The 22,475-nt window shown below is 38.4% G+C and overlaps 1 protein-coding gene across 2 annotated transcripts in view; it reads left to right on the top strand.

Annotated features, from left to right (window-relative positions):
* The window catches only part of LOC149203910 (uncharacterized), a 455,652-nt gene extending 435,916 nt beyond the window's left edge, over positions 1 to 19,736 (top strand). Inside the window, exons 15-16 of one of the 2 annotated variants that reach the window (XM_089403606.1) lie at positions 18,831 to 18,951; positions 19,283 to 19,736. In XM_089403606.1, coding sequence (XP_089259732.1) covers positions 18,831 to 18,938 — 108 coding nt within the window. In that variant the 3' untranslated portion in view covers positions 18,939 to 18,951; positions 19,283 to 19,736. The remainder of the gene's footprint in view (positions 1 to 18,830; positions 18,952 to 19,282) is intronic. The other variant, XM_089403605.1, reaches the window with a different exon arrangement.
* Positions 19,737 to 22,475: the final 2,739 nt, after the last annotated feature.

Raw genomic sequence — 22,475 nt, 5'->3', positions numbered from 1 at the left:
ATTTTTTGCCAGTATTTTCTTTGTAAAGGAGAGCATCCTAGATTTGTATTCAGATATTTCTCCTGCATAATAATGAACCCTCAAAAGTTGTTGCACTGGTTTTCCTGCATTGGGTTTTTCCGAAGACTATTGTGTCCAAAAATAAGTGCGTCCTATGTATCGTGTTCTTTGCTCTGTTATTTGTTTCATGAGATCAAATATTTAATTATTGTAGGCTTCAAAAGTAATTTGCTTCAGTATTTTGAAGAATAACTTGATTAATGTATGTTAAAAATAAAGTAGGTGTAGATTTAGATTTTTGGCAGTAGGAGTTCCTTCGAGTCTAGGAATTTTCACATGGTATCAGAGCATTGATTTTGAAACAGGAAGAGCAAATCTAGTGTTGAGCAGTGAGGTTGAAAGCTGTACTTGGCAACAATTCAAATCCCCTTGAAGGGATTGTGCAGTCCTTGCCGAGAAGTAGATCCGAGGAAATCTCTCTCTGAGTGAGACAACAGAGAGGTACGATTTCCAGTTCATGAGTTTGCAAAGGCAAAGGGAGTAACGCAGAGCCTCAGTGCAGTGCTTGAAGGGCGCAGTTTCTGTCATGGCAGAAATTCGCTGGAAAAGAACGAAGACGCGAAGAAGGGGAATTTTCTCCTCAGAGAACTTTCCGCCAAAAAGTTCGAATTTCTCACTTACTGAGCAATGCTAAGCAGTGACTAGAAGAGTCAGTTCGACAATTGGGTGAAATGCCATCGCATGGGCTCTCAGATTAGGATAAGTTGGAAGGTGCTTCCAACTATGTCATATGGAAGACCAGAATCTTAGCTGTTTTGGAGGAATATGATCTCGAGGCCTACGTCAAAAGTGTTGTAGTTGTTCTTGTTGACAACGATCAAAAGAAGAAGTACAAGGCCGAGCAGGGGAAGGCGAAGAGGCTCATTATCGATGAAGTTCGAGATCATGTGGTCTCACACTTGCAGGACAAGGATACGACCCGAGAGATGTGGGAAGCCTTGTCGTCTCTGTATGAAGGCTCTTCCGAACAACAGAAGATGTATTTAGAGGATAACTTGCAACAGACCTTGATGCAGAAAGGAGAAGGGGTGAACCTCTATCTTCAATTTCTTCAGCACATTAGAGACCATCTTGCTGCAGTGGGGTCCACTCAGCCAACCACGATTGTGAGGATATCTCTGAATGAAGTCTCGGAGGAATGGCAAGTTTTCGTCCAAAGCATATTGGGCAAAGAAAAACTATCTTCATGGGAGTCGATGTAGGCAGCTCTTCAATAGGAGGAGTTAAGGAGGGACCTAGTGAAGGTCAACCTCAGTGGCAGTAGTGGGAGTGGCATAAAGATGAAGGGGGAGGAGGATAACACAGCTCTAGCATCGAAGGGACAACAAAAGTTGAAGCAAAAGAGCATTTCGAAGGTGAAATGTTTCAGTGGTGGTGAGATGGGCCACTATGCATCCCAGTGTCCTTTTAAGAAAAAGGACAAGGATGAGAAACATGATCCTAAGGTTGGTTCAGCAAAGATTGACGAGGATGAGTTTGCCATGAGTGCCCACGCATCTCGAGGAGGGAGATGGGGAGATATTGAGCTGTAGTCAGGAGGACTACATGTGGGTAGGATCCTTGAGGAGTCAACCTCTTGGATCAATTCCTTGTTGTGGGAGCCCAAGATTCAACAGTAGCGAGATGGACTTAGTTTCAGATGATGCAGTGGATTGTTTTGAGGATAGATGCAATGGCTGGGGACCAAAGACTGATCAGCGCAGAGCAAGGTTGGAAGTAGTGTAGTTGGCACAATGCAAGAGTCAGCAGCAGCGCAAAGATTCAGAGGGTCAGAATTAATAGTAGTCAGATTCCAACATTCATTCTATTATGTTGAACACAGTTAAGTTCAACTAATTTTGGATGTTTTTTAGTTGCTTCTCTCAGCAACTGAGTTGTAGTACAGATGCAATGTTAGCAGTGGCAGTGCTAGCAGCATAGCAGATGCAGCATTTGAGATGGAGTTGTAGTACAGATGCAACAGTGGCAGTGGTAGTGTCATGGGCAGTAGTACAGTAGCAATGGGAGCACAACATTGGTGGAAGCAACAGTGCAGAAAGGAGATGCTTCATAAACAGGGCAGCATGCAGGTGGACATTGTTGCTAGAGCACTTTCCTTGCTAAGAGGGAGTGTTAGTTTTTGGTAGAATCGGAAGTGCTCTAGCCTTGAAAATTGGTGGAGAGGCTAAGGCAAATGAGTTCTAAAGAACCCTGAAGCTGTTTGGTGAAATTCCACCCAAATTGTATTTGTTTAAAATAATTAATATTTTTAATGGGGTTCCTAATCTAAACTTAGGGAAATTAAAATATTAATGGATATTAATCAAAATATGGGTGAGAATGATCTAAAAGGCGGATCAAGTCATGTTTTAATATTAGCCGTTGATTAGAGACTTAATCTCGGCCGTTGAAGACTCAACAGGAAAAGTATAAGATGGAGGCTTGGGGTTCATTTGGAAACACACACACATAGAAAATTGATATGGAGTTCGATTTCCGAGGCTAGGATGCTGAGAAATTTGAAGTAGGTGATCATTCAGCAGTAGAGGGGTAGTGAGAATCTGGGAGAAGGACTTTCGGAGAACACTGACAGAGAGGCGGAGAGAGCTTGCAAAGAGGCACCGTAGTAACCGGCAGAGTTGATGCTGGGCCAGTCTGGGCCCACGTAACCTAACACGGAGCCAGAAGGGTCAGCGCAAAGCATAAAAGCTACTTGTCACGCAGAACCCAAAACTGCCAAGAACAGACGAAATTGTCGGGAACTGCCGGAACTGCCAGGATAGCTGACGCAGAGGGCAAAGGAGGTGACACAAGGTTGACGTAGAGCCTGAAAGGCTGACATAGAACCTATGCAGGGCTAGCGCAGAAATAGTCGGGGTTAGCCAGTCTTGTGCCGGATCAGCCAGAATTCTGCTGGGTGAAGTGAGGTAAAACTCACTCAGATTTTCTCCAATATGTTCTCTGTAAAGGATTGCTAGATGAGCATCCTATATTTGTATTCAGATTTATCTTGCATAATAATAAGCCCTCAAGAGTTGTTGCACCGGTTTTCTCGCATTGGGTTTTTACGGGGACTATTGTGTCCAAAAATAAGTGTTTCCTATGTACCTTGTTCTTTGCTCTATTTTCTGTTTCACAAGATCAAATATTTAATTAGAGTAGGCTGCAAAAGTAATTTGCTTCAATATTCAGAAGAATAACTTGATTAATGTATGTTAAAAATCAAGTAGGTGAAGTAGATTCACATTTGTTGCAGTATGGGTTCCTTCAAGTCTAGGAATTTTCACAGTACACTGCTAAAAATCTAAGAATTTATGGATATACTGATGTTGATTGGGCTAGGAACTCTGTTGATAGAAAAAACACTTTTGGGTGTTGCTTTAGCTTAGGATTTGCCATGCTCTCTTGGATGAGCAGAAAGAAAAAGTTTGTTGCGATGAGTACAACTGAAACTGAGTACATTGCTACTAGCATGGCTAGTTGTGAGGTAGTTTGGCTGAGGAATCTTTTGGGGAATTATTGGAGCAAGTTCCAGACACAACAATTATATATTGTGACAATAATAGTGGGATTTGTCTTGCAAACAATCCTATGTTTCATAATAAGTCCAAACATATTGAGACCAAGTATCATTATATCTGGGATATGGTGCAGAGAGGAGCAGTGAGGCTCCATCACATCTCCATTGATGATCAGATAGTTGACATTCTTACCAAGCTCTTGGTTTTTAGAGAGAAACTTGGACTTATGGACATAACCCTTCCAGGAAGTGGTCACAGCTGATCGAGAACATTGAGTTACCTTTCCCCCTGTTAGAGCTCACAAGATTAGGGAATGATGCCAGAAAGCTCCTGAGGATGAGGGACCTCTTGTGTAGTTTGTGCCACAAGAGTAGGCCTCAATGTGCATCTAACCCATAGTTTGGGACGTGGGAAGAGCCACCTATCTGACCAATAGGTGTACTCAGACTTGTCTAGGATGCAGGTGTTCCACCACTTGACGCTTAATGAAACTTGGTTGTGTTTGATTATTGTCAGTGTGACTTGAGCCTTGTCCATGTGATGATCCTTTCCTTTCTCAATTTGTGTCAAGTGGATGAATTTTCTTTAGAGTGTGACTTCATTATTATAGATGTTACATAGCAGAGTTGAACTCAGACGAAAGAAAGAGATAAGAGGAAGCAAATATATTTGATACAGAAAGAAATTCCTCCCTAACTGAGAGGGAGTGTTAACATTTGGTAGCTCAGGGATGAATTTCTTCTAGAAGAAATCATATCTTTCAGTTCTGTTTGAACCACCTATAATAAAATTTCATTCCTGGCAATTCTAATATGACTTTCTAAAAATAGAAAGTCATGTCTAAATGATCAAAGATGATCTCAACATATGGAGTCCACTTTAAAATCTAATCAATCATGATTATGCAATTGAAGAATTAATATTTTTATCCTTACTAGTATTATTATTATTATGATACTATTATTTATAAAATAGTCTAAAGTCATTCACCTTTAATGGGTTGATAAAAACGAACTCTCTAATGGAATAAGTAAATTAAATTGAGAATCTCTTACTTGGAAAATCAAACTCTCTCTTGGAATAAAATAGTAACTCCACACTTAAAAGAATGTGACTCTTCCTCACTAATTCAATGTATGGCAAAAGTGTAACTCCTCATTAAATGCACTTGTAACTCCCTCATTCAATTCAATTTGTAACTCTCACCAAATATTCTCTCATGTCTAAATATAATGCTCTCTCTTCCTAATTCAAATTGTAACTCCTCGAGACAAGTGTACCTCTCTCTCTATTCTTGGGATGAGGTACACTTCTTGTTGATTTGTGGTAGCATCAGATGTGCTTTATACATGAAAATTGGTGGAGAGGCTGAAGCATATGAGATCTCCAAAACCCAAAAATGGTTTTGGGAAATTCCACCCTGTTAGAGTTATATTAAAATAATTAATATTTTTAATGGGGTTCCTAAGTCTAAACTTAGGAAAATTAAAATATTAAATGTGTATTAATATAAAACTAGGTGAGAATGTTCTAAATGAATGGATCAAGCCAAATCTAATCTTAGCCGTTGATTAGAGATTTAATCTTGGTCGTTGAAGATTCAACAGGAAAAGTATAAGAGGAGACTTGAGGATCAGTTGGAAATACACCAAGATTGATCAGTCAATTCGATTTTCTGGAGTGGGTTTTGCTGAGAAAATTCAAACAAGTGATCTGAGTTGCAGCGAGGGGCAATGAGTGCATAGCAAAGAGGAAGAGATAGTGTCGAAGGGCCAACAAGTGAGTGAGGAGGCTACACAGAGCTAGCAGGAGCCACACAGAGGGCCAGAGAGATTGCGTAGAGGCTAGCAGGGCCTGCGTGGGTGACGCAGAAGGTCAGAGAGTTGACACAGAGCTGCAGAGGGCTGATGCAAGGGTTTCCAGAGCTACGTAGAGGCCAGCAGGGCTGACGCAGAGCCTCAGAGAAGCGTTGGAAGGTTTTTCATGGAGTAGACTTGTTGAATATCTGCTTCCGAAGAGAGGTATTACTGCCAGATAGAAATCTCTGTTGGGTGAGCCAGTTTGGCATCCTAGTTGTACTCAAGAAAGTTGCTTAATAATAAAACCCTTAGAACTATTGCATCGGTTTTCCCAAGTTGGGTTTTTCTGGGGAACGATAGTCCAAAAATAATGGTGTCCCTTGTGTGTTTATCTGTTATTTCAATTGATGATCTGTAGATGAGTTGAGACTGCATTTGTATTTACTTTCAGTATTTATATAGTTAAGTAACTTGTTAAGGAATAAATAAGTAGGTGAAATAAACCAGATAATGCGGGAAGAATTTCTGACGTGTTAGACTTAGAAATTTCAACATGGTATCAGAGGATTGTAGATCACAATAGAACTAAAGGCACCAGCTGAAATCAAAAAATTTGCAGCAGAAATAGCTATCCCAAGAGACAGATTTGTTCCTAAACAGAAGGCAACAAAGAAGGAGTGATGCAAAGGACCTGCGTCATCATTTTGAGCCAAAGAGAGGGCCAATGTAGAGGCAGAAGAGGTTCACGAAGAGCCACGTCATCCTACTCAGCTAGGTAGGAGTGACGCAGTTGGCCAGAGGAGCGATTCAACCTTGCCAAGATTGCGCAAAGCTAAGGGGCTCAGTTTCTTCAGCTACTAGGGCTTAGGGAGTTATGGGCAGATTGTGGATCAAAAAGTTGGTGGGGTGTTGTTGCTGTCGAAGCAGAATACTACCTAATGGGACAGAACCAAGGTAGAGGGAGTTGTTGCCTTGAGGGATTTCTAGCCAAGAAATCTAGATCCAAGTTGCATTTGCAAAGAAGATCGGAGAGGAGCAGATCAACAGTTAGCGGGAAAATTTCCAGGAGAGAACTTCCAGGAGGGAAGTCGAGACTTAGAGGGAGTCTAGTAGAAGAGCGGAGATGGCAATGAACAGACTGAGGGATCAAGACAGGTTGGACGGGACCTCCAACTTTTTCATCTGGAAGGCCAGGATCTTGTCTGTTCTGGATAGACATCGCATCAAGGGCTTCGCCTTGAGAACTGTGGCTATCCTAGTCGACCCAACTGATATTGAAAGGTATGAGAATGCAATGGCCAAGGCAAAGTGCATAATCCTTGATGGAGTCAAGGATCATGTAGTACAACATATTGCCGATAAGAACACGACAAAGGAGATGTGGGATACCTTGACGACATTGTATCAAGGCACTTCCGTGCAGAGGAAGATGCTACTAGAGAATCAGTTGCGGTTGTATCAGATGCGGAAGGGGGAGCAAATAGATCTATACCTCAGTAGGTTGCAAGAGATTCGGGACCAACTTACTTTCATAGGGGCCATGCCCGATTAGTTGTTCATGGTGAGGACCACTCTGAATGCAGTCTCCGAGGATTGGGAGACATTTGTCCAAAGCATTTTGGGCAGAGCTACTCTTCCAGAATGGGAAGAGATGTGAGCAGCTCTTCGCCAAGAAGAAATCATATGGTTGACCAAGTCGGGAAGTAGCAGCGAAGGAGGTCGAATCAAGAAAGAGGAGGAGGAGGATGCAGCTCTGGCAGCTGCAGGATAGCAGGGGAAGAGGAAGAAGAAGGACATCTCCAATGTGAAATGCTTCCATTGTGGGGAGTTGGGTCATTATGCAACCCAGTGTCCCATGAAGAAGAATAAGGGAGAGGCTTCTAACTCCAAGGTAGCTCTGACTAAGGCAGAGAAAGAAGTCGAGTTAGATGACGACTATGCCATAACTGTTCATGCACCTCTATAGAAGAGGTTGGGTGACATCGAGCTGTAATCAAGAGGGTTACAGAAGATGAAGGGCAGGATCCTTGAGGTACCCAAACTCTTGGATCATATCCGGCTACGGGAGCCTCGAGTGACAATAGCAAGATGACAGAGGTCGATAGAAACAAGATGTGATGAAGCGACAAGGCAGTGCTAGAGTGCAGGGGTCTATAGCAGTGCAGTGGGGGTTACAACAGTGCGAGAAGCATAGAGGTGTTTGCAGCTGTGCGAGAGGCGCAGAGGAGGTTGCAGCAGTGCGAGAGGAACAGAGGTGGTTGTAGCAATGCAGAGGCAGCAGAGGTAGCTTCAGCATCAGAGGGGCTTCTGGACCGACAAGGACGTCATGACTTGGGTAGATTAGTTACTTACTTCTCGGTAACTGAGTTGGAGTGCAACAGTTATCAATTGTAGTGCTATGGGTAGCATGATGCAACATGTTGAGAGAGAGTTGCACTGCAGATGCAGTGTTGGGAGGAAGGACCAGCAGCAACACAGATGCAAAGGGAGCTGCAGTACATATGTAGTAGTGGCAGTGGCAGAGCCATGGGAAGCAGTGCAGTGGATGTAGGGCAACAGGCCAAGCATCAACACAGGTATCGGTGCTGGAAGATCAGTGTGATGTTTAGTGGTGGAGGATTACTAGAGCACATTCCGCGCTAAGAGGGAGTATTGATTTGTGGTAGCATCAGATGTGCTATAGCCATGAAAATTGGTGGAGAGGCTAAATCACATGAGATCTCCAAGATCCAGAAATGGTTTGGGGAAATTCCACCCGGTTAGAGAGATATTAAAATAATTAATATTTTTAATGGGGTTCCTATGTCTAAACTTAGGAAAATTAAAATATTAATGGGTATTAATATAAAACTTGGTGACGCAGAAGGTCAGAGATCTTACACAGAGCTGCAGAGGGCTGACACAGGGGGTTCCAGAGCTATGTAGAGGCCAACAAGGCTGACGCGGAGCCCAAGAGAAGCGTTGGAAGGTTTTTTGTGGAGCAGACTTGCTGAGTATCTGCTTCCAAAGAGAGGTATTACTTCCAGATAGCAATCTATGTTGGGTGGACTAGTTTGGCACCTTAGTTGTACTCAAGAAAGCTGCTTAGTAATAAAACCCTCAGAACTATTGCACCAGTTTTCCCAAGTTGGGTTTTTCCGGGGACGATTGTTAAAAAATAACGGTGTCCCTTGTGTGTTTGTCTGTTATTTCAGCTGATGACTTGTAGATGAGTTGAGATTGTATTTGTGTTTATTTTCAGTATTTATATGGTTAAATAACTTGTTAAAGAATAAACAAATAGGTGAAATAAACCAGATAATGTAGGAAGAATTTCTAACGTGTTAGACTTAGAAATCTCAACACTTCTCCTCAAGTAACTCCTCCCTCATGGAATTCAATTCTCCTATTATTAACTTAAGGCATGAATTCAATTTGTAACTCCTCTCCTTTCTCATCTATTTAAGCAAGAGTAAGTGAGAGTTGAGAGTAGCATGTTCATTGTGAAGAAGGAGAGCAAGTGTTGAGTGTGTGCAAGAAACATGTGAGAATAAGAGCAACAGAAAAGTTGGAGCAAGTGTGAAGGACATGATCTGATAAAGAGGAGGAGGAGATCTTTAAGCAAAGAGCAAGTGCACTTCAGTTGCAAGTTGATCAGACATTGGTGACTTTATTCTCTCTCTCTCTGTACTTTGTTGAACAATTGAAGAAATCTAATAGAAGAAGAATCATTTGGGCTTTCCCCCTTGAGGGGTTTTTCCCTGGACATTGGACCAAAATATCAGTGTCTCATATTTGTGTTTGGACGTCTTCATATAATCCTTAAGTTTATGTTCTATCTACAATTGGTGATCTGAAAAGTTTTGAAGAAGAAACCTGCATTCTAAGTAATTGTAACAACATAGAACATTTCGTTTTTTGCAAAGTACATTTAGTTTCATTTAGTTTTCTGCAAAGTGCATTTAGTTTTCTGCATAGAACTTTCAAGTTTCTATAAAGAATTTTTAAATTTCTACATAGAACTTTCAGATTTTAACAAACTCGCTCTTTTTGTGTGTGTTGCTGCAACCCTGTTGACCTCCTCTTATAATCTCCAGATGGATCACCAACGACCATGATTAAATCCTCATCGATGGCTGAGATCATTTCTAAGTTGATTCGTGTGAGTTTCTAGATAAATATCACCTTCCTCAATTACTTTTGTTAATTAATCATTTTCCCTAAGTGAGACTTAGGAAAAAATTAATTACTAATTAATTAACTCAATTAAGGAATTTCTAGGTGGATTTTCCTGAAACTTTTGTTGGGTTCTTGAGTACTAGTGTTTCTTAGCCTCTCTAACAATTGTCGACACTAGAACACCATCCGGTGCTACACAAACTAACAGTCTCCCAACAACAAAGAGGATTCTCAGATATCTTAAAGCCACAATAGACTATGGATTTTGGTATCCCAAAGGTAAAGACTTTTCACTAACTGTTTTTACTGATGCTAATTGGGTAGGTGATGTAGATGACAGAAAGAGCACTAGTGTTGGAGCTTTATTTCTTGGTGCATGTCTTGTTTCATGGTTGAGCAAGAAGCAAGCCTCAATCTTTCTCTCTACTGTTGAAGCAAAATATATAGAAACAACTTCTTGTTGCACTTAGCTCTTATGGATGAAGCATAATTTACAAGATGTACAAGTATTATATGATCAGCCTATTCCTATCATCTATGATAATACAAGTGCAATCAACATGTTCAAGAACCCTGTTTTCCATTCAAAGACAAAGCATATTCCAATAAAGTACCATTTCCTTAAAGAGCAAGTTGCAAATCAGATTGTCAAGTTGGAGTATGTACCTACAAAAGAGAAGGTAGTTTATATATTCACCAAACCTCTCCCAAGAGATCAATTGAGTACTTAAGGCAAAGATTGGGAGTAGTTCCTCTTACATCCCTCCACTAGATCTTCCTCAAGAGCAAGAAAGGTAGCTAGCAAACACTCAACATATCAAAAGGAAGCAGCGAGGTCCAAAATATAAATAAGGTAGGGGGAGCTAAGTTGCAGGGGGAGCATATTATTTTCTTTGCCATCGATGTGAAAGGGGGAGAAGTAAGTGAAGTACACAATGTTTTTATGCTTGTGTTTTTGGTGTTTCCATCAATGCCAAAGGGGGAGAATGTTAATATAAGTTGTCATTGATGGAAAAGGAATTGATGGGTGCAAGAAGATTGATCAAAAAGCACAGAATTTGGAGCCATTTCCATTGTAGAAGATCATTTCAGTGCACTTTGAAACTGCTCAGATGGATAGACTCTAAAAGAGCTTTCCAACAGTATATGGATGTTAATAAATGGTCTTCTGGATCAAAAGTTATTGTTGGTCAAAGCTCAGAAGTCAAAGGGCAATGGTTGTAGAGCTAAAGTTGGTGTTAGAACCAAATTGGTGAAAAATTTTCATTTTGGCCTAAGTTGGCAAAGCTATGATTGGCCAGCGGAAGAGCCCACAAGCACATCACCCTGGGAGTCCTTCCCCGAAAGTTTTCAAAGAAGCACAAGTCCAAACGTCTGGGGACATGGATCTGGGAGGACATGACTGAGGATGTCAGTAGCAACAAGTTCTAATTGGTGGAAGCCAACAAGCAGGGAGGCCCCACTTGACAACTCACCCCAAAACATTTTCCCTGGGAGATACAAAGGTAGCAGAGGTTTAAACATCCAAGGACAGGGAGCCGAGATGACATGGCCATGCAACATGGCATAGTGGCAGAGAGGTGGACGAATGGTGACCGCGCAACGGAGGACCTAATAACCACATCACCCCGGAAGGTCTTCCCCATAAGATTCAAAGGGACACTGAAGGTTTTTCTCCAAGGAGAGGGATCCAGGGAAACAAAAATATTACCGTTAGATGTTGTGAAGATTCACATATGTGTCTTTAAATTTAATAAAGAAATTCATGGAAAAGCAAAGGCCTTGGACCCCCTCGCTACCATACGATGACATGGTACTTGGCCACATGGACAAATTGGATGAAGACACATGGCATGATTTCATTGGTTGCATGGTGTGACGTGGAGCCATGGTGGAGGCACAGGGCATGATGATGTTAGCATGACGATAGCATGACATGGCACCAATGAAGGGCTGACACATGGCATGTAAATTTGACATTTTCAAGTACTCAAGTGCACTGGAAATGAGTGACACGTGGCACCACTCAACAATTAACACATGGCACCCTTGCAGAGTTGGCATACATGCCGATAGACACATCATCTAGGAGGAATAACCTCGAAAGTTCTCGTGAGTGCACAAGCTGAAACACCCGGGGAAATAGTTTTAACACACAGTGGAGCATAGGTGGTAGAATTGGACAATGTGCACCAATTCGAATTATGCAATGTGTTAGGCGACAGTTCCCACAGGGACGTGTCATCCTACACCCTCAAAATTTCTAAGTGAGTAGCACGAGTTTTCTCCGAGTTGATGAGGCGTCGGGACATGTTGGAGCACAAGCAGCAAGGGTCGAAGTTCTCTGTTTGACACATCACCCAAAACAGGAGAAGCAGTCCCACAGGGACACATCATCTCGGACTCCGGAAGTCTAGGCTCCTTGAGAGTTTTTGGAGGAGCACTATTTAAAATCTTTGGGTTGACAAAGTCACTAGGACAGGACATGGTGGCATTGAGGTGGCAAGCATAGTCTGCGTGGACCGTGTAGTGGCCGTACTAAATTAAGAGCCATTACTGAACTATGAAACTGTAAAGATTGCAGAAACTGTCTGATTGATAGATTTGACGAGTACTTACCTGATCTGCTACAGCTGTTGCCATGAGGATGCTTCAGAACTGCTCCAGCGTTCTCGTTACCGAATGACCAAAAACCACCCAGCCAAACCGAGTATACCTAGATACTCAATCCAGTATGCTTCTCAACCGATGCATACCGTTCCCCCGTGCCCAGAAACTTCAAAACAAGAAAGGCTCAATAGTTCCGAATCAATAGTTCCGAATCATAACCAGTATGTGTAAATTTCCTCTCCTTCCTCCTCCAACAGCACCCGAATCCGTTTCTTTCCCACTCACAGCAAATACCCTCTCAAGGCAAAGAACACGGACCTCTTCCTCTCTGCCTTCGGCCTCTCCTTATGTACCCTTTATTAGCGGTGGTTGCTCCCTCCACCTATGAGCCCACCGCTTCCCTTCTCAATGACACCTCTCAACATGCAGAGTCGTATCTTATCTTCAGGATATTTTAACATGTGCCATTTCACTTTGATTAAAATTTTTATATGTTTAATTAAAAGTCCTAAGTCCTATGTTTAATTATTTGTCCTATGCTTTATTTTGATTTAATTTATCCCTTTAATAATTCATTCACATACTTTATTAAAATTTCTCAAATAGATAATTATATAACCTGATTTTTAAGACTTTACATAATTCTTTACATTTATTTTCTTTATAACCCTTTTTACTTTATACTTTTAAACTTAATATCATTGGTAATCGCTCATTAATCATGAGGCATTAAGTAATATGTGCTGATGGGTGAATGCGACTTTTCTATATGAAGGGGTGTCAGGATATTTAATATTTTAGGTAACTTAGAATATAGTTAATAGTGCAGTGCATGCGATACATGCATATGTAGCTATCATATGCATGCATCGTATGCATGCTAATATTCTCGTGCTCTCTATATTAATGATGGGTCATTACATACACCCCTCCTTCAGAAAACTTCGTCCCGAAGTTAGAGTTCAATACTTATAATAGTGATTAGTACATTCTTGTTCGGATTGAGTATTGAGGTTAAATTTTTACTTAATGTGAGAACACTATAAAATTGGTGTTTTGAATACTTTTAGGTTTATAACTTAATGATCATGTTTTACTTCATCAGGCCCCCCCCAGGCTATCACTACATCATCCTATCCTTCCTAATCTCTTCCGCTCCCATCCTATCCGTCCTCTACTGGAGTATGTCATGGCGTCAGTTATACTGACCTTACCATTCATAAACTCCAAGGGTGACAGCGTTGGCTATACCGACCTGATCCCTAGTAGGCATCTGGCAGTCATCATCACACGTCTAGGGGAGCGTGACTCGCACAGTCCTCCCATGACTCCAGGGTTCGGAGGATAAACGGTGGGCAACACCTCCACCCCTCCCAGTAGAATCAGGGTTAATACCCTATCATGGAATCTCTTTGAGCCTTAATTGTTCTGAAGTTTCTGTCATCACGTGGTCATTTTAGTAACGGATTTGATCTGCAATCATAAACACTTGTCCATGCATTTATAACATGTGCATTAATATTTTCAAAAACACATAGCTTATGTATATTTCATACATGTCATTTAAAGTATAACATACCTTGCCATAATCTATTCATGTCATTAGCTTTCATATTACAAGATAATCATTCTTTTGTGTATTGTTTGTGCATAAAACTTATGACTTTAAATTGCTAACTGACACTTGATATTTGATTTTATGAGCACATATCGTTATGTTTCAAACATTCATCGATCTGTATGTGTTTGCTGCAGTAACAACTAGCTGGGTTATTGTCTTACTTGGTAACAAAATGCATCATATAGTCATTAGTAAAGACAAATCTCAATTCCTTCTTTTTACAATAATGTTATTTGGTGTATTCTTTTATATATAAACTGTTTGAAATACCTAGCTCAAAGTATGGTATGCAACACATTTTGGGAACATATTTTGTACTCAACATTTCCTTTAACAATAATACACCGAACACTGCAATGGGTCATTACAGACCGATTGGAAGGGCGTAAGCGACATGGAGCAATAGTGGCACATGACACACAATCCTGGAGGACTAACCCCAAAGGAAAATGATGGCACACCATTGATTTTTGTTGGGGAAATAAATTCAAGGGCTAAAGGCTTGGCACCAAGACCTAGTTTTGCATACGCTTTGTGACCATGGGCACGGAAGGTTTAGAGCAAATAGTTAAGCCCTTGAGGCTATAATGCAGAGAGGCCTAGCAGTGGTTATATGCAAGGTTTTATGTGATAGCCTGCGGACCCACAATATTCCACATTCATGATTTAAAGCACCTATGGGCCTAAACTGCGGACCTAATGCATAAACGGGTCGACAACTATGAATTTGGCATTTTGCATCATATTTGGTGGCTTAGCACCAAATAGGTAGTACTAAACTGAGGAAAGTGTGGAATGAATGAATTGGTAGCATAATTGGCGGCATGGACATATTTAGAATCTTATTTGGTAGTTTGGCCAATTTTGGAGTTAGCCAAATTTAGAAAGTTACCATTAAACCCTGATATTTTTCTAAAATTAAAAATTTGGGCATTTTAGTTCAGTTTTTCTATAGGGATAGCAGATTAGAGTGTGAAAACTTTAAGAACGCATTCAAAAGACTAGATAGAAGTAGGACAAAATAAAAAATAAGAGTTCATGCATGGAGAAGAGTTGAACTTCACTACAAGTTCTAAAACTAAAATATCAGCTCAATTTCTATATAAGCATAATCGAATTTGCAAGAAGGTAGATGTTCATTCATGATTAGATATGTTGAAGGTGATTTTGATGGTGTTTGGGGTGAGTGATTGAGGTGAGATTTTTTTTATTTTTTTTTATGAAAGGAAGTGGCCTTCATGATTCAAGTTTGAAAATGGAATGAAAGATGAACGAAGGAGGTCAAGCAAGTGGCAACTTGCAGATCAGGGGTTGTAGCTCCTTCCAGTAGTGGCTAGTAAACAATTAGAGGTTGTAGCTCATTTTAGTGGTAGTTGATAAACTAGGGGTTGTTTCTCCTTTTAGTAGTAGTTGGTAAATTAGGGAGTAATAGCTTCCTTCTAGTTGTAGCTAGAGAACTTTGTAACAGCAAGTACAAGCTTGCCTTTGTGAAAATAATGGAAGAGAAGTTTGAACAATGTATGTGTTCTATTTGTGCTTCTTGTGTTGATTCTTTTGATGCTCATATGAATTGTTTCTGAACTGATTATTGGTGTCCTAGTATTCTTTGTTAGTGAAAGAAAGTTTTAAAACTCCAACAATACTGATTCACCCTGACCTCTTAGTATTGTCCTAGTTTCTAATAGCTTGGAGGAGTGTTGATCACATATCATGCATTTCCCTTACATTATAGCCTTGCTTTTGTATAATATCATTGTGGTGCTTAACATGTGTGCCCTTGGAGTATAGCTTTTCAAATGTGTGAGCCGACTTGTGGCTTTGTAGATTGCGTGTAATCACTTAGGCCCACACATATATTTTTGGCATCTATTTCCTCTCCTAATATATTAGAATGAGTGAGTCATTTCATCATCATCATTGTACTCCTCTTTGTACTTGTCTTCTTGAAATGAAATGCTTGGGTTCATAAGGAAACCCTAGGAGAAGTTGTGTAAGGGCAGGAAGACAACTTTGTTGGGAGCTTGTTCTTGTGAGATACTAGGCTTTACTATTTTGAAGAATACATTGGATATGATGTTCTTTCTATATTAATTATTCTTTTCACTCCTATGTTAGATGTGTGACTAAGAGTAGAAAACTTGTCGTCCTATCTCTTGTGCTTCTTCTTTTGTACATTATTTCTCTTGTCCTAGAGGCACTAACGTTTCTTTGAACATGTAGAGCATATTGAATATTAGGGTTAAGGTTTCATCCCTTTGAGATACGGGAGTTAGGGTTTTGTGATTAAACCCTAGATTGTACTTGTTAAGGGAGTGAAGAGGAGATGTCTTTCCTTGAAGGACTTGCTAGTGTGATGATTGATCTCATTGGTGTTGATTTGGGCTTTTCTTGGTTTTTGCTAGTTAGGATTTTGGATATTTAGAAGATTGTATTAGCTTTGGGATGAGGTTACAATGTGTACATAAACTTCATTTTTTACCTATAGATGTGAAGTTTTCAACTATCCTAAGTTGTTTCATTTCAAATTTGATTTTCGACTATCTTTATCTTCATGGTTTCATAATTTCCAACTCTAGTATGTCTTGCTAATTTGGCATAAAGCTAAGGATGAAATTAATAAGTGATTTATAATTAACCTTGAAGAAGATAGGACAGATTTACTGTTGTAATTATTGTTTCTATCAGATCTGGTTTTTGCACTATAAGACTTCCCTAGAATGCTGAAACTTGTTGGCACAGATTGGTATCTTTTCTCTTATATTGCCTTGTTGATTGAGATTGTTAAGAGGTGAAATATTGTTTGTTGTCATTTCTATTTTATTTATATTTCATAACATCTCTAAGGCTGAAAATTCACAGGGTTAAGATATGGGAAACCTCTAGGAAAAAGGTAAAAATTTTGAAGTTGCATTAACCGCCTTAGTTCAGAAAATTTCTATAATGAGACTCAAGAGTACTTGGAACACCATTTCCAAAATAACTTGAGAGTGAAGCTCCTCAAGATATTGTTGTATGTAGAATATAATTTTATATATTATAATGAATATTTTTCAAAAGCATAAAAGATGCCAAATTAGTCGATTGGGCCCCACCATAGTAGTCCATGTGTTGTTGAAGGCGAGATAATTTGCAACTCAACTTTCTAGACTTAAACAATAATTGCAAAGAAATATTGATACAGACAACCACCTTGTTAGCTTAGGGAAAATCATTGATTGAAAGGGATTCATTAAAAATGATATCATTCCTCCTTTCACAAATAAAGAGAAAAGTTTCTAGTCTAGCAAGTTGCCATGCAAACTGAAACTAGATAGGCCAAGTCAATTTATCACCCAATAGGGAAACTCCATGAAACGCAGTTTAGGGAAAGATGGCCACTAAATGTCTCTAACCATTGTTAAGTTAACTTGGAAAATGGGACAAAACTACAACAAATGCTTAATGGACTTTGGTCTACACAAAAAAGACACTTGGGATTGGGAATTCCCATATGAACTTGATGATGCATGAAACAAGGCCTCATAAAATAAGGGTCTAGGAGAAAAAGGATTTCTTAGCTTCCACAAGATATTTCCAAACATTATAACATACCTTGGTATCCTCTTTTCTCCTTTTTAGTGAACATCTTTTATACTTTTCATAATCTATGAACCAACCTCATTTACATAACTCAATTTTTTCCTAATAGTGATTAAGTAGATTAGACTCTACACTAACTATATATACATGTATCACCCACTAGCTTTGAATCTTCACAAATTTAAAACTTTAGTTTACTGTTGTTTCAATATAAGTTGCCATTGAGTTATAATAATTCAAAATAAACCCTTGGAGTATCTCTTGAGCACACCCAATCTAGGAGATGAAGATATTATCATCCATCATCTATATGTCCACTTCTAAAAAATTAATAAAATAGGCCCAAATCTATCATTCCAAATCCTTTATGTGTCTAACCAGTTCCTAAATAATCACCCCATTGTTACCTTTAATGGTTATATCCTTTGCATGCAAAACCATGTTTAGAATATCATTATCACCTTTGATTTTGATGTACATAATTGTATAGAATGGGCCTCTTTGAAACTATTTTCTCTATAGTGATCAATTTTTTGACATACTAAGTTTGAGGAACCTATTTGAGCCTTAGATGTTCACACCCCAGATGTTCCTTTTCCCTTTGTATGAACCCTTGGGATTGTTATTTGTATGGTTCATTTTTAAAATCTTCATTTGGAATGGTACTTTTGGTATCTATCGTCATGGAAAACACTAACTTGATCATATTTACTTTCTCCATTTGAACATGCTTTGTGCTTGTCATTTCAACTATCTGCTTTGTCCTTTATTCGATTCTATAAACACATTTTCAAAATATTAATTTGGAATGGTACTTTTGGTATCTATCGTCATGGAAAACACTAACTTGATCATATTTACTTTCTCCATTTGAACATGGTTTGTGCTTATCATTTCAACTATCTACTTTGTCCTCTTTCTATTCTATAAACACATTTACAACCTATGTCAATTCTTCCTTTCGGTAAAAGCATACACACATGATAGAGAGTGCATAAGATGCATTTCGCACACTAAATTTAGTTAGTCCATAATATATATTTACATGGATTTATATTACAAAATTTGTTGCAAATTTGGTTGTTGAGGATAATGATAGAACATTAGTGAATAGATCACCCCAAAACAGTCAAATGTTATTAAAAAATTGTCCATCTTATCTTATCTTAACCATGCTCTTGATTTAAAAAAAAAATAGGAGGCCTATAAAAAATGGGCATTTCTTATCATAACATTCACTACATGCCATGTTTTAATTTGAGGTCACATTGTTTTACATACTTGGATCTTAGCATTGCACTATATCCCAACATGTTGTGTACTAGTTTAAATTGTTATATGCATTTATTCTTGTTTTATTTTGTATACCCACTTTTACATTGAATTCATCTATTGGATGCTTGCAAGCTTGTATTTCTTTTGATTAGTCTCATATTGATATCTCATGTTCTAGTCGAGGTTTATTTTATCTAATAGGACAATTGGTTGATATTAAAATAATAGGAGGAATTGTCGGGAAGAATCTATGTTCCATCCATGCGGTGTGTAAATGAGATCATAGGCATAACCACTGAAGAAATTGTAGCGAAAGCAAGGAGTAGTCTTGCTTAAAATGATTCACCAGGTAAATTTAATTTTCATGCATAGTTTCTTAACTAATATTTCTACCAAAGTGCCAAAAACGTACAACTATTATGTTGAATTTCAAGTGTAGCTTTTTGTTAAATTCTTTAACTTTTTGAAATATATTTACTTTAATTTGAAACAAGTTTTTCAACATTTTTCTTATGAAATAATCATCGTCTAAAAAATTATTTTCTATCAAGATGGACTAATCACTTAGGTAGTATCATATCTTCTATGTTTTAGTTGCCACATCAAAGTTATGTTTTACCACCAGGCTATCATTTTACAACCCTATATCTAAAGTCAAAATGTTTGTTTGTGTTCACCAGGTACATTCATTTTGTGAGACATGAGTTTGGATTCCCCCACTTCTTTTTCATCTCTTTATATATTATCTACCATAAAGACGTGATAGAAAAAGGAGGAATTTCAAATGGAAGAAACTAATTGTACACATGGATTCTAGCTAGATTCATATTCCTTGAGTTGTTACATAGCTAAATGCCGTAGTAGTTGTGCATACTAAATGGAAGTAATATACTACAATATCCACATAGGGCATATACGTTTTTTAAGTGAAACTTATATTGTTCCAACTCAATACTACAGTGACAACTAATAGACATGAGAGTTAGATGATTATTGTCTTTCTCTGAAATTTAGGAAAGTTAACGTATAGTATTGTGCCCCAACATGTGAAAAGTATACTTATTCAACACATCAATTTGATCTTTGACATGGAGTGCCAAATCCTTTTTCATTGCTCTCAATTCACTCAATTATAAATAGGAACCATTTCCTCGAAAATTTGTTGTACACAATTTTTTCCGAAGGAAAGCAATAGTATACAATCATATCATATGCAATAATTACTTGCAAAAAACTTGATCATCTAAGCAGAATATGACACTCATTAGTCCCATTGACAAATTTCGTTCACATGTAGAAATTGTGGAATTTTGTTTTTTATCAAGATTGGAATTTCTACATAGTAACTATGGTTGCTTAAAATAGTTAAATAAGTGTAAGCATAGGATTATAAGTTTCATTTTAAGTAGATGTTTCCTCATTTTATGAATTTTTGTACATACGCTAGTCTAGTGTTAAACAAATTTCTTTAGGTATGCATCATTACTATTCATATTTTTAAAATAGTTAAATGAAATGTGACTTAGGCTCATAGATTTCTTTTTAAATGTATTTTTTCCTCATTTGTATGAATTTTTGTTCATATGCTAGTCTAGAGTTAAATAAATTTCTTTAGGTATGTGCTACCCCTTGAAAGTGCATAGTTCCTTTCACGTTTTCATGGGCCTTTCTTCTCTCACTAGCATAATAGATCCTCAATATTCTGTGGTAGTCACATGTTGCAAGAAGAGATTTGAGAGGTATTGATGGAGAAATTTTTGGAGACACATTTCACCATGAGGTTCCACTTGAGTGCACTCGACATTGATTTGGAGGCATAAATCATGTATTACACTAACTTTTGTTGCATAATTGATTGGGATCCTTATTCCTTGATTGAACCTGAGGCTTAGGACCATGAGGATGGATAATGTGAGAAAGAAGGGAACATCAGAAGATGAGTGTCCTACTTGGGAGGATTATACATGGCTCTAAGCCACACTTGGTCTTGATTAAAGGCCCACTTGAGGTCAAACACCCTCCTCAGGGAGGTGGTTAGGACATGTTAAAGGAAAGAAGGGGTGAGAAATAACCATAATGGAGAAGATTCCACATATTTGGAGGTGTGTTTCCCTTTTCTTTTTCACATATTTGGAAGCATATTTCACCATTTAAGGTATTTTGGGTAAGGACAGTGTATTGGAGGCCTTTTCTACATATTTGACGATATGATTTACCTTTGAGGGGGCTTCAAGGTGAGAACACTTTGTTTGAGGCATTTTCTATGTGTTTGGAGGAAATCTATTTTCATGTGGAGATGCCATGTGGCATTGTTGACATAGTAAAAACCTCTAATGAATAATAAATGCATGATTTAAAATGATCTTCTAAAATAGAAAGATGGCAAGTGAAAACATGGACCCATTTTATTCATTCGAAAGGTAAAAAGGAGTACTATACTCGAGGAGGATCCTAGTTCCTTATAAAGAGAATATTATTTTATGAATTAGGGTCTTCTTTGAATGATATAAATGGAGGAGAGAATTCATTTTATAAGGGCATGGTTGGAGATGTGGGAACTTCCCTCTGAGATTAGTTGAATTTATTTGGGAGGAAAATTTTAAGGGGCATTTCAATGTGAATTTCATGATATTTATTTTGTATTTTCTTGGGTTGATTTAATGGGTGGAAATTACTTGTACAAATATGCTCATGTAATCTTGGAAGAAATTAAAGTTTTCTTTAGTAATAACAACATTAGGGCTAAGGTAAAACCCTCCCTTTATCTAGATGTAATAATTGTTCATATGGAAGAATATTTACTATTATAATTTTCTAATTAAGATTATTCACTCTATTTTTTAGGGTTGCCCTAAATGGCGATAATGGTTAAGTGTGACATGTTTAGTTCCTCTTGATCTTATGGTGAAATCGAACTTGAAGAATATTATTGGTTGCTTGATCAATAAGAAGGTTGTATCATTTTGTTTGCTTCATTTATGGTTTCATATGTGGTTATCCCTAAGTTGTTCATTGTTGCATGTTACTACTTGATTGATTTTGTACTTTCTTTAAGGAACATCTTTGGAAGGGCTCCGCTTCAATTTTCTACATATTAAATAGATCCATGTGGTTGGCTAGATCATTCTTATAAGAATCTAACTATGCTTCCTTCCATTACTATTCAAACCATTTTGATTTTTGATCTTGACTCCATCTCCCAATTGAATAGGGATTGGTCTTATCAATCCACCACCCTTTAACTTCTAAAGAACATCTAAAACAATTGTAACGCTTCCTTCCACTCCCTTTGAGTTTCTAGGAATATGGGAGGTGTTTCTTTTAATTATCCCAACCTCCAAAGCCTAATTATGGAAATGGGGTTACAAAATTTTCATCCTTTCTAAATTTAGCGGAATTAACTTTGGATAACGCCATTGCATCCAGCTCCTTGAGAGATTTCTACTGATATAAATTTTACCTTAATCGAACTCCTAGATTTAAAGTTATGTCCTTTCAAAGATTAACCATTTAATTCCTACCAAATTAACAGGGGCTACCACATGGCACCCATGCAAGACCCATGTGGCCTTACCATATCAACCATGACACCCACATGGTGCTTAAGTGGCTTATTGGCGCATTCATAGTGATTTTAGTTTTACTTACGGGTCCCATTAGGCCCGACTTCTTCATGTAATTCCACCATTTCTTTTGCATCCAATCCTAACAGATATTTGGGTGTGCATGAAATTTTCACTTGGAAAAGCTCAGGGACCCTCAAATCTCTAAACAATCTCCTCTCCATAAGTGCATTTAGACCTGGGCCACATCCGATCATTTCGAAGTTACATCCTTGCACTCACCACTTGATGCCCCAGACTCCCCATTGCA

The sequence above is a fragment of the Pinus tabuliformis genome, chromosome 2_1 (assembly GCF_031772625.1).
Source record: "Pinus tabuliformis cultivar Carrire ecotype Pingquan chromosome 2_1, CPIR1, whole genome shotgun sequence".
In the NCBI taxonomy this organism is placed as follows: Eukaryota; Viridiplantae; Streptophyta; class Pinopsida; order Pinales; family Pinaceae; genus Pinus; species Pinus tabuliformis.
Note: the sequence above shows the minus strand (reverse complement) of the source record. Positions and strands in the feature narration are given on the sequence as shown.